Source organism: Camellia sinensis, chromosome 10, assembly GCF_055761805.1.
Source record: "Camellia sinensis isolate YWXY chromosome 10, ASM5576180v1, whole genome shotgun sequence".
Classification (NCBI taxonomy): Eukaryota; Viridiplantae; Streptophyta; class Magnoliopsida; order Ericales; family Theaceae; genus Camellia; species Camellia sinensis.
Window position 1 is genome coordinate 13,822,366 of NC_138970.1, and position 13,027 is coordinate 13,835,392.

The 13,027-nt window shown below is 32.0% G+C and overlaps 2 protein-coding genes across 2 annotated transcripts; one reads left to right on the forward strand and one right to left on the reverse strand.

The window, feature by feature from the left end:
- Positions 1 to 808: 808 nt before the first annotated feature.
- Positions 809 to 2,258, reverse strand: LOC114271771 (putative protein phosphatase 2C 80). The gene is made up of 3 exons (XM_028213406.2): positions 1,744 to 2,258; positions 1,503 to 1,646; positions 809 to 1,396 (listed from the first exon to the last, which is right to left on the reverse strand). Exons 1-3 carry the CDS (start codon positions 2,116 to 2,118, stop codon positions 1,094 to 1,096), a joined length of 822 nt encoding a protein of 273 aa, XP_028069207.2. The 5' UTR covers positions 2,119 to 2,258; the 3' UTR covers positions 809 to 1,093.
- Positions 2,259 to 6,608: 4,350 nt separating this feature from the next.
- Positions 6,609 to 10,840, forward strand: LOC114271770 (protein GAST1-like). Its single transcript, XM_082890880.1, has 4 exons — positions 6,609 to 6,894; positions 8,490 to 8,546; positions 10,121 to 10,154; positions 10,501 to 10,840. Exons 1-4 carry the CDS (start codon positions 6,712 to 6,714, stop codon positions 10,680 to 10,682), a joined length of 456 nt encoding a protein of 151 aa, XP_082747006.1. The 5' UTR covers positions 6,609 to 6,711; the 3' UTR covers positions 10,683 to 10,840.
- Positions 10,841 to 13,027: the final 2,187 nt, after the last annotated feature.

Below are 13,027 nucleotides of genomic sequence, written 5' to 3' on the forward strand. Positions count from 1 at the left end.
TCTCTCTCTCTCTATTTTTATTTTGATTTTGATTTTGGGTTTGGGTTATGTTTTTATATCTTGCATCTCATTTGACCTGCCAAGATGATGATGGTGATGATCATCATGCACTGCCTTGGGACACATGTTTGAGATGCTACTTGGTTTAATACTTGCTAGGTAGAGCTGGGTAGTAGATTATTTAAGTTTGATTTGAAAACTTAAAAGAGTTTCAAAATATGTTTAAATTTTACTTGTTTAGCTTTGCAGTCCATCTCAAACTAGAATGAGTTTTAAATTGTGTCAACTTGGTTTGTTTATATAATTAGCCAATTTGAAATAAATTTTTTGCAAGTCAAACACTAGAGTTTGCTCTCCGTAATCAGGATTAAGAGGGTGGATTGTTTTGAGAAATTCTGTAGCCATAAGAGCCATAATTCTACTCAATGGTCATTTGCATTATTTGTTAAAGTATATATAGTGAGTTTGTTTTTTAGATCACCAAATTGGACTGAATTTTGAATACTAATCTGTGCAATTTTGAATTTTGAATACTAATCTGTCTAAAATAGCTAGTTATACCATCAGAGTCATTCCATGCTACTGTTGGATCAGTGGTGTCCACATTCACATTTTGGGGCCCTTGATACAATGATTTACATACACGGTTTCTCTACGTCCAAGTTTCACTCTCCTCGTCTTAAAATAGTCCTGACCGTTGGATCATATGTTGATTATATATTAGATTGTTAAGGTACAGAAATTTTGAGACATAATTCAATATTTCCAAGTATATAGAGAGATGAAAATTTAATGACAGAAGATCTCATGTAATATAATATCATTTATGAGAGGTAAAATAGCATTCAAGTGAATTAATTCTATACAACTTTTTCCTGTTTTGAAAGTATAAATTGATTCTATACATCTTAAAAAAATAACTTTTACCCAAATCGTTCTTTACATCTAAAGCACAATCAATGAAACACGAAAACATCCACACCACAGCTGATGTAGTTCCACCGTGATAAGAAAGATTACAGATGCAAAGATAGCCGCCTACCGGTGACAACAAGTGCAAAAATCCGAGAAATATCCTTACTCTGAATTCAGTTTAATGGTGAACCAAGTCTGAAGATACAATATAGGCCACAATGACAGTTATGTCATCAATTTTGCCTCCTGTTAATTTATATCCTGCCTCTTGAGCTGCTTTTGCAAAAGGACTTTCAGCATCACAATCCACAGATCTGTAGTATGCAAATCTAGCAATGTTCCAAGCTAATGCTGGAGGCATGATGTCTTCGTCAAGGCCTCGGTTTACTGCCTGCTCGATGTCAGAAGAATCGAGGTTGTCAAACAGTCCATCAGTTCCAGCTACAATGATGTCTCCTTCAATGACACGAACTTTCAGCTCCTGTGGAAAATAAATTCAGATAAAAGTCAGCAAGTTTGCACTTTGAATACTAATGTTCTTGTTACTCTTAATTTGACTGTTTTGAATTAACAAAATATGCTCAAACCTTTGCTAAACTCGGGTTATCATTGGTATTTCCCAGCTGATAGGGACAGTTAAATCTATGTTGCTGCACTGGTGATCTATACACAATTTCCCCCCCTCTCATCAGCACGAATCCGCTATCTCCAACGTTCACAGCATGCAAGATCTGCAATTATCACAAAACCAAGTTAGCATTCACATTCATGGTTATCAATTTCTGACAGAGCACGAAAACAGAGGAGAGTGAAAGTTATGATTCATACATTGCCTGAAAGAGTCAAAATGCAAGCAGTGGATGATCCTCTGGCTTCAGTATTCAAGAAAGCATGATTTAACACTTCTTTAGGATCAACAACAGTTCCTTTAGGCTGATCAAGAGTTGCCATGACAGAGTTGGCTATTAGTTCCCTTGCGTACTCCCCTGGATCCACACCCTTTCTGGCCCAACCGCCCACACCGTCTGCGACTCCAATGGTTTGCTGCTTTGGACAGATGAAGTGAGCATCATCGCCTAGAGGATTCTGCTCCTTTTGTTTTGGAATGTAGAATGATCCAGAAGCCATGGTTAAGGATGGTTCATTAGAGTCAACCCTGCAACTGAAATACAGTAAGCACACCATAAGTTGATTTCCAAGCATTTCATGGATTCAAAAAGAACATACATAGATCATATTCAACTAGACAAAACAACACCCAGCAATGAATCCTTCTTTTTTTTTGGGGTAATGATGGTATTGGGATGTTGCCACAACATTAAGTACAGGCAGTTTTCTGTCCTATACATATTCAGTAATTATTGGACACAGCCTTAGAATGGTCCTAAAAGAGTCAAACACTTATTCACGTAAGTTATTGATACTTAATATGACTAGGGGTTGCTTCAATTAGTCCCCGGGTACATACAGTGGTGGACCCAAGGGGGTCAAGTGTTTCATGGGATTCGAATTAGTGACCTACTCTTCCTAAGGCTCTACTAACCCCTTGGTGGTTTTGATATGGATCCTCTATTGTCTCTTTGTGAAAAGTGATGCTTCATTGCTTGAGATTAAGAAAGCTTCCTTTTTAAAGTAGTTTGGTTAAATTTAAAGTATCAAGTTTCCCCATGTGCAATTCAACCCTAAACCCTAAACCCACATAAAAGAAACAGAGGAACCAAATTTTTTCTTGTAACTGAAACATGCCCTAGAAAGATCTTGATTAACACAACACAACATAATCAAATATTACCCACAAAACTTGTTTTTGTACGAACCCTTTATACAATAAGTACATATATACAAACACCCACAAACATATACATATATACATTGCAGAACAGAGTACATATATACATATGAAACCAAAAAACTTACATTTTGTGAAGAGGGCTGTCCACAGCAGTAGCATCCGAGAGTTTCACTAGCCTACGGCGTTTCTTCACAATCACCATCTCTCAATATTCAAAACCCGAAACACAAAAATGTGTAACGTTTTGATGAAGAAGAAGAACTCTGAAAATCCCAGAAAAAAAACTCAGTAACAGAGTGGAATGGAATGGAAAGATATTGGTTATATCTGATTTAGGGTTTATGGATTTATGTGTGTATATATATAGAGTGAGAGAGAAGAGATGGGTGAGAGAGGGATTAGGATTGTTATGTTTTTGGAAAGTAAAATGTGTAATTATACATGGAAACTACCACTAAAAGCTTGATTTTGTTGGGATTCTGTTTTTGTAAACTTGGGTTTCAAGTTTCAACTGTCTTACCTATGATCCAACTGTGATGGCGGGAATGCTTTGCTGGCTGACCAGAATTAAAATCATCTAATTGATTTTGTGATTTTGTGATTTTTTTATTTATTTATTTATTTTTTTTCATTTGTGCTATATACTCATAATTTAAGGCCAATATTGATTTGATTTTTGAAACTATTTTTTGTTTTTTTAAATATAAAAATTAATTTGACAAAAATAAATATCAAATATATATATTTTTAATTTTTCAAAAATTATTTCCTATTTCCAAAAAGATAAAATTATATAAAAATGATAAATACATTTGATTTTTTCATTTTTCTAACAAATTAATTTTAATTTTTTAAAATAATTTCTAAAACAAGTTTCTAAAAATTAAACCAAACATAGCCTAAATACTTGGATAAGATTTATTTTACCTAGGACCTACAAAATGTTAACTTTAAATTTAAATCTTACGCATCACTTTCATAGTAGAATTACGGGTAATTTTTTATGATTCCTATAATTATTGCTCTTTTTTGGTCAGTAGAAGATAAATTGTAGGTGATGGGTGGTTTTCAGTCTAGTCATTGGACTAAACCATGTTATTCGGGCGTGAAATTTAGCACGAGTCTCGTTTCAATCATCTTAGCTATTCATTTTTTAAGTCACTTTGAATAGAGCATTGATTAAAAAAAGATCAATTTGATATCCATAACTATATAATTTTATCAAATTTATCCCCAAAAAATAATGACAAATAGTTTTAAAAATAAAGAGTTTTTTTCTTTCTGCTAAAGACATGAGGTTCATGTTTGCTAAAAACAAAGTTGTCATCTCTGCTTTGTGATGGGCCAGGGTTGGGTTGGGTGTTTAAATTAATCCAATATTGGCCCAGACATTGTTTGGGTATATATATATTTTAGCCTAAGTCCAAACCCAGCCCAACCTAACCCATGGCCAGGACTCATATAATTGGGCAATTCAAAGCCCTAACTTCTAAGCCAGCCTTGGTGCATTTGTTGTAAGGTAGGACTACAATGCGAGCTCTACTAACATTTTTACAAATAATCTTTAACATTTCTCACAAGCCACTGTGGAGATCTCTCTTTTTGCTGTGATTTAAGCCGGTTTTCGGTTAAATTCTATTGTTCAGCTTTTAAATTTGCATTTTTTTTTTTGGTTATTTTTGACAAAAAAATGTTTTGGCTACAATTTTATCAAGGAGTTTTTTGTTTCTCATGCTGTGCTAACTACCGTTAGCTAATTTTTTTTTATAATTTTTTTACTTTATTAATGTTGTGATTATAAAGAAGTTAGCTTAGTTTGTTGTTTTGTTTGAATTATTTTCCTATATGCACCTAAGGTCGAAGTGAAAGTGTTGCACACACATAGCGAACAACTAAAGTGATTCGGTCAATGGTTTGGTTAGAAAGACTCTCCGATACCTATGTGAAGTTCTTGCTCAATGGAGGCAAAAAAAGAGAAGTATTGTAAGTATTATGTTAGATTTCACATATCTACTGAATGTAGAACTTTTGATGTTTATAGAAAATGTGACTTAATCTAATGGTTATGGGTCATGTTTGTGTCACCCACTCTTTTGCATCTTGGACCATAGCTACCTGGGCATGTTTGTCTTTTTCTTCATCATTTCATAATGATAGAACCTTATTTATTTATTTATTTTCATTATTAGGGACTTTCATCAATATATTCGTTCTATCATACAACCACTAGTATAGACACTACACAACTTTCTAAGTTAGTTAAGCCATTCTCTGGTAAGAATTCACCACATTAGTGTGTTGATACTGATTTGACCTTCGTGTGTTACAATTGATACACCTTTGTTTGATGTCTCTTGTTGATTATTGTTGCATTGTTGTTTCTCTCATATGGCCTATACCTTTCGCGGCTGTTGATTGTGTTCTTCACTTAGTATCATAGTTAGCTGTTTTGCCAATTATGAGTTTACTTTCACCTCCCACATATGAAATTTGTTCTATACACAATTATAAATCCTCACACATTTAGGTGTAAAGTAAAGAAGTAAATAAAGCTATATATATATATATGTGTGTGTTATATATGTAAAACATCATGTGATTTCTATATAAACCCCCATGTGATTCTAATTGTCATGTCACTTGCAGTGGTCACGGGAACATTATATAGCTATGAAGCTAACTAACATTGGTCCTAATGGACGGCCATCTTCTACTCTCTCTCTCTATCTCTCTCTTATATTTCCAAAATCACAAAGAGAAGATAGCAACAAACAGAGAGCACATGATAAAAAGTGCAGAACCTATTAAAAAAATAGGTCACGAGAATTGGATAGATGGATTGAAAGGGCTGTTACAACTTCTCTACCTTGCTGTGCTGTGAATGAAGACAAAGAGAGAGAGAGAGAGAGAGGTTAGTGCATAGTTCATTCATATATTTGATATAGATGGATTTTCCTTGGACTGTCTGTTGTGTTAGTAGTGGCTGTTGTGATGAGTACACATGTGATGTGAGGGGCCTCCTATCATTTTCAAGTTCTATTTTCACATGGCTGTGTTAAAAAAAGAAAAGAAAAGAAAAGAAAAGAAAAGAAAGCTTCCATGTATGACCTTCACATAGCTTCAATCAAAATTGAAATTTGCTACTTGTTTCTGGATCATTCAAGAGCTTCTAATTCCTTCTTCAAGTTCAAGAAGAGAAATCATTCTTCTCTTTCCTTCTTCTTTCTTTGTAGAGAAGTTTGAGCTAACTTTCCCACATTTATAAGTTACCTTTCATGATTATTGTGATGTTTTGGTCCAACGTATACTACTTGTTAATAACTTACTTTAATTTAAAAGTCTATGTCAAATTATTTGGTATAATTTTTATTTATAATTTATTAAGTATAAATAATTTAAATAAACTAAAAAAAATTGATAACATTTTGATGTGTAAATTCATGTGCAGGTGTACACTAAATTGTGAAATTCATTTGGTAACAACCATCTCTCACACACATTACATATATATACTCATGACATGAATCACATAACAATATATGCTTTTTATCAATGTTTCTGAAACTTAGAATTGTTTGGCTTTGAGAAAAAGATTTTGAAGAAAATTTTTGGAAATTTTGTTTGCTTTGTAATTTTTTTCAAAAATTTTCCAAAATCATCCTCTTTCTTACTCATCAATCAATCACTTTTTCTCTCTCCTCTCTCCTTTTCAATCACTTTTTCTCTCACATACATTAACTCAATTACAACAAAATATCAAATCATCCCAAACTTCTAAACTTTAAAACTATTTTCAAAATATATAACCAAACAAATTACAAAAATTTCTAAACTCTTCCCAAAATATTTTTTGAAAACTTATCTCTCAAAATCAAACCAAACAAGGCCAAAATAAATAAGACTTATTAAACAGTACAGGGTGTCCCTTTACCCCATTTCCATGCAAAGTATACATTATAGAATTCTTTAATTCTCAACTTTTAATCAAACTGCCTCAACTGCCTATGTATATATATACTCCTATCCCATCATCCACCACCACCACCACCACCCATCATCACATAACTGTGTGTGTGTGTGTAGCAGAGCTGTTGTGGCAATTTCATTCTTTGAACAAAGCAATGGCAAGGAAGCCAAGCCTTCTCATATTTATGTTGATGCTTCTGCTTCTAGTAAAAGAGAACAATGTAAGCAACATTACATATTTTATCTTATATATGTTGATGCTTCTCCTTCAGAATTTCTCTGGGTTACATAGTATAAAACATTGTAATCACTACTTTTTCTTTTATGCTAACATATACATTTCAATGGGTATGTCTTGATTATGTATGCAGAGAAATAGAAAAGGACAGAGAATTTTTTATGAGTAATGTATCAGTGATATTTTTTCAAAATATAAGCTATTCTGATGATTTTTTAAGTGATAAAATCAATATTTTTCATACTAATTTTCTGAATAATTTTTCTATCGATCTCAGATTTAGTTTCACACATGCACCAACATCTTCTAGTCTAATAGAGATTTCCTATTTCAGCCAAAAATCATAGAAATAAAAAGAGGGTCTTTTTGCTTTTTTTATTTTATTTTATTTTTATTTTTTATGGGGAATTCCAATGATGAGGCTTTTTGTAACAACACTTACATTTTTTTATTTTTATTTTTTTGTTAACTCGTCCAACCTAAATGAAAGTGAGAACATATATAAGAATTTTTATCAATTAAGTCAAATGACACTTTAAATTCCATTCATTTTTGTGTTGCTTTTGTTTTTCAATATAATACCATCCAATTCAAGTTTGGTATGTTGGCTTATGAGGGATCTTCTGGAAGCTATTTGTAAGCATATTAGACCAAACAGTGGGGCCTATGGGCCGTTAGAAACTGACAACATGAAAAACATTTTGTACTACTCAGTCAAAAAAAAAAAAAAAAAACAAAAAACCTTAAAGAATTTAAATTGAATATTGCATGTGTGATTTGCAATGATAATCAATCTTTTAAGATTTGACTTTTGTGTGAATTACAAATATATTCTTAAAATTTGTTTAAAATACAAATTATCTTATGTGGTTTGAAAAATTAAAAATACTCATTTATTAGATTTTTTATTTAACAAAATTAATAAAAAAAATAAAATTTATAATTGTTCTCCTATACAATAATAAAATTACCTAAATTATTAATTGAAACATATTTTTAACATCATTAAAAACTGTTAATTGACTTGATGATTTATTAATAAAGGAACGATTTGTTATGAAATTAAAAATCTTAAGGGGTGAAATGTAATTTTCAAAATCACAAAGGACGATTTGTATTTTAATCAAATCTTAGAAAATGTATTTTTAATTTACTACTGACTTTTTTACTGTTCATATTAGATTGGAGGGTGCTGTTACACTTTTGTGGATGAATTTATTATAAAACCATATTGAGTTTGGAATTCATCTTTAAAAAAGTCATATACATTTTTTTTTTGAATTTTTTTGATTTTAGTAATTTTTTAATTTTTTTGTCAATTTTTTTTTCCCCCATATTCATCTAGTGGACGAGGATAATTTTTTTTTTATTTATTAAAAAAAGTAAGTATAGTTAGAACTTAAATGTGTAAGAAATTTTTTTTAAAAAAGTACTAAATACAAAAAAAAAAATAAAATAATAATAATAAAATCAATTCCAGACAAATTAGGCAGCAGAGTCATCCAGATGTGCTGGTACTATTTATTTATTTAATTTTATATGGTAAATTTTAATCTGATTCTCAAATGCTTTATACAGGGTGTCATTACAGAGTCTCCCACTCCACAGCCACAACCAACAGGGAACCTTCCCATGGTGAGAATTCTTAAACAACTTTCTTAACAACTCATCATGAGCACCCAATTATTACCATACCTGCTGATCAAGAAAAATCCTTAAATTTTTTAAAATATTACTGTTAAAATTTATTTTTGATGCCATGAATTGTTATATATCTTGTTGATTTGTTGAGAAATCAACCAATTAAAAAACTCAATCTCTACTACATTTGTCGCTAAATTTAAGAATAATAGTTTTGAAGTTTCTAATATAGAAAAAATATTTTGAAAGTTTCTAATATTACTATATTACTTAGGTGCTGTTTGGTAATACTTACGTTTTTAGTTTTCTGTTTATATTTACAAAAATTTTAAAAACTCAAATAAAAACTTGTTTGGTAAAATTTTTGATTTATAAATCAGTGGTCTCAGTTTATAAATTTGGCTAAAAAATGAAAACACAAAAAATGTGTTTCCGTTTTGAGTTTTGAGTTTTGAGGTTTTTTTTTTTTTTTTACCACCCAACACTAGCCACCACCCGCCACCATTTTCCACCACCGTTTTCCGCCACCACCACCCACCACCACCACCACCTGTCACCCACCTACCACCATCAGCCACCACTCGCCACCACTCGCCACCACTACCCACTAGCCACCACCCACCTGCCACTCACTTGCCACCACCAACCACCCACCCCTCGCCACCACCACCACCACCCACCTACCATCCACCCGCCACCACCTACCAACCGCCATTACCATCCACCGCCCGCCACCTACTTGCCACCACCATTCACCACCCACCTGCCACCACCATCCACCACCAGCCACCCACCACCACCAACCACCTGTCACCTACCCGCCACCACCACCACCACCCACCCGCCACCCACCTACCACCACTACCCACCACCACCCACTCGCTAACACTTACCACCGGCCACCGTCACCCACCCACCACCACCACCGCCACCGCCACCACCCACTCGCTACCACCCACCACCCGCCACCATCACCCACCCACCATCACCACCCACCACCCACCACCCACCTGCCACCATCACCCACCACCAACTCGCTACCACCCACTACCCGCCACCGTCACCCACCTACCCACCATCACCACCCACCACCCACCGGTCACCACCCGCCACCACCAGCCATCCGCCACCCACCTACCACCACCACCCGCCACCCACTCGCTACCACCTGCCACCATCACCGTCACCCATCCACCCACCACCACCACCCGTTATCCGCCACCCACCTGCCACCACCACCCGCCAGCACCACCACCACCCACCCGCCATCACCCACCACCCACCGTCACCATTTTCCACCGCCATCTTCTGCCTCCACTTACCGCCACTTGTCATTTCTCATTCTTTTTTATATTTTTAAAATTTTTTAAACATTTTGCTAATTACCAAACGCATTTATAATTTATGTTTTTCTAAAAATAAATAAAAAACAAACAAAAACCAGTTTATAAAATTTTTGTAAATATAAACTAAAAAGGTAAACGTTACCAAACACACCATTAGTACCTCTTTCATTCTTCAAAAATGCTAACACATAATAAGTTTGATGTTGGATTATTTTTTTTCAGTATGGTAGCACTCCAGGTAGCCTTCATCCTCAAGGTAATTAAGTAACATGTTCATTTTTTTAGTTTAAATTTTGGAGTAATATCATGCAAACACCCAAAATAAAAAATACAAAAAGTTTATACTGAATTACATGGTTGACTTGTGTGTCCATTACTTAAAAAAAAATAAAAATTAACATGTCTCTTAATTATAAAAATACCACTGTCTCGTAATTTTAATAAAAGATTATTTTGCATAGAATTTTGAAATAATAGTACTTTTCATTATCGAGCCATCTAGATCCAATACCGAGCAACTAGTTATGGTGAACATGTAATCTCACAATTTTAAAAAAAACAAGTAAAAATCTGAAGGTTATGGGGGTGGGTTTACAATGTAGAATGTGGACCGCGTTGCACAGAAAGATGCTCAAAGACAGCGTTCAAGAAGCCATGTATGTTTTTTTGTCAAAAATGCTGCACGGTATGCTTGTGTGTACCGCCCGGAACTTATGGCAACAAGCAGTTCTGCCCTTGCTACAATAATTGGAAGACCAAGAGAGGAGGCCCCAAATGCCCTTAGAATCCTGTTTTTTGTTTTTTGTTTTTTGTTTTTAAACAACGTTGCTGATCAACTTAATTTTAGGTTCGTGTTATAAATCTGTACTATATTGTTTGATTTTCTCTATTTTTAATTTGTGTCATGGGTGATGTTTATAAGAGTTGGTCTCTTTGTTTCAATTTAGTTATCTTGGTTTCATTTTTTCAAATACACTTTTTAGAAAATTTTATTTTCTTATTTATCGTGTTTTTTTATTTTTACTAAATTTTTTAATATTTTGAACAATTTTTTTTTTTTACTTTTTAGACACACCTAACATAAATACACCTAAAAAGTAAAAAAATTGTAAAAAAAATCTTTTAAAAATTCACTCAATACCAAAAATATATAAAAAAAAAAATGAAAAATGAGTGAGAGCACTAATTAGTGCTACCACTAATGATGTGGCAGTGGATCCCACCATGAATGATTTGATGTTTTGGCCTTGGTGTTGTATTTTTTTTTCTTTTTTTATTGAGTGCCATGTCGTTAGTGGTCTTTTTAGAGCTTCAAAATTAGTGGTCTCTATCATTGTTGAAAAAAAATATAAGAATTCAGTACATTTTTTGTATTTTTATGTATTTATTAATTTTTTAAAATATTTTTACACATTTTTTTTTACTTTTTAGATACATATAAGTTAGGTGCATCTAAAAAAGTAAAAAAAAATGTTTAAAATTTTAAAAATATTCTCTAAAAACAAAAAAAAAAATACGAAAACCAAAAAACTCAATTTTCAAAAAATTCAATCCAAAAAATTCAAATCAAACACACTAATTTTTTCCTTTTGACCCTTCATAGGAAAAATTAAGGAGGATCCCTCTCTATATTTGTATAAGAGTTTAAGGACAATCACAATTTGTTTGATAGTTAAAGTTCCTAAAATTTGAAATTCCATGAAGATAAGGACAAATTTCAACATAAACGTCAAGAATGCCCAGAATGCCCTTTTAACAATTGGTACCATGAAATTTGAACATATTTTCTCGTCATTGTAGGCAAACAAGTTGTACTTTAGAATGTGTTTCAAAACTTTAAAATTTAATAACTTTTGATTTGAAACTCCATATTTTTTAAAATTTATATTTTTGGAATCGGCTCATCAAGATCTATCAAATAAGATCATGATGAATATGAAATTTTGAAAAGAAAAAATAAATAAATTTTCTCTAAGTTTTCTATCTAAAAGTAAAAGAAATTTCACTAATTTCTCAATTGTTCAATTTTTAAAATTTATTTGAGAGAAAATAAGCAATTCTGAAATTTTTCTGTGCAATTCTAATTTTTTTTTGGAGAGAAAATAAGCAATTTTTAAATTTCTCTGAACAATTCTGAAATTTTTCTGTGCAATTCTAATTTTTTTTTGGAGAGAAAGTAAGCAATTTTTAAGTTTCTCTGAACAATTCTGAAATTTTTCTGAGTAATTTTAAAGTTAATCACAGTGACATTTAATTGATTTTAATGAAATTTCTCTAACTTGGGTCAGTGAAAATTTATTTTATTTTATTTTGAATTTTATATTCACTATGGATCTTGTTTGATAGATCTTCATGAAAGGATTTTAAAATATAAATTTTATGAAAAACAGATATGTAAATAAAAAATTATTGAATTTTAAAGTTTTTAAATCATTCCAAAGATATCATAACAAACTATTAGTTCTAGGATACTTTGGTTTGAAAATGATGTTGGAAGTTTTAGACGACTTGAACTAAAAAAAAGTTTTTCTTATATTCTTAAACTACTAAAAATTTATGATGAGTGAGCTGAAAATAAAATTTCCCTTTTCATATTTTATCGATTTTGTCTTTAATTTGTCATATGTGTTATATCAATTTAGTTCTTGTAGTTTCTATTGTATCAATTTTCATCATTTAACTTGTGATGTTATGTCAATTTAGTCTAATTATTTATATTCGTTAAGAAATTATATAAAAATTGAAAGTAAATTGATCTATTCACATAGGAATTAAGCCACTTAAAATTAGATGTCAATTTATCAAATTACTCATTTCTTATTAACTGAGTGGTTGATGAATGAATAAATTATAGGTTAATTGAATATATTGAATTGAGAAATATATTGTTTTCAAATCAATATATATATATATATATATATATGTAAAGTTAGTTACTAGATCATTTGTAAAACGAAATTTACAAACTTTCTTAAAATTAAGCTTAGCAGCATTTTCACCATCAAACATAGTTATTCTTCAAGTTACGTGATTAATTATGGAAAATATTTAACACACTTAAAATAAAAAATTATTCATGCCCCATCTATTTAGGTGAGGTTTATAAATAGACTGTACAAATTAATTTGT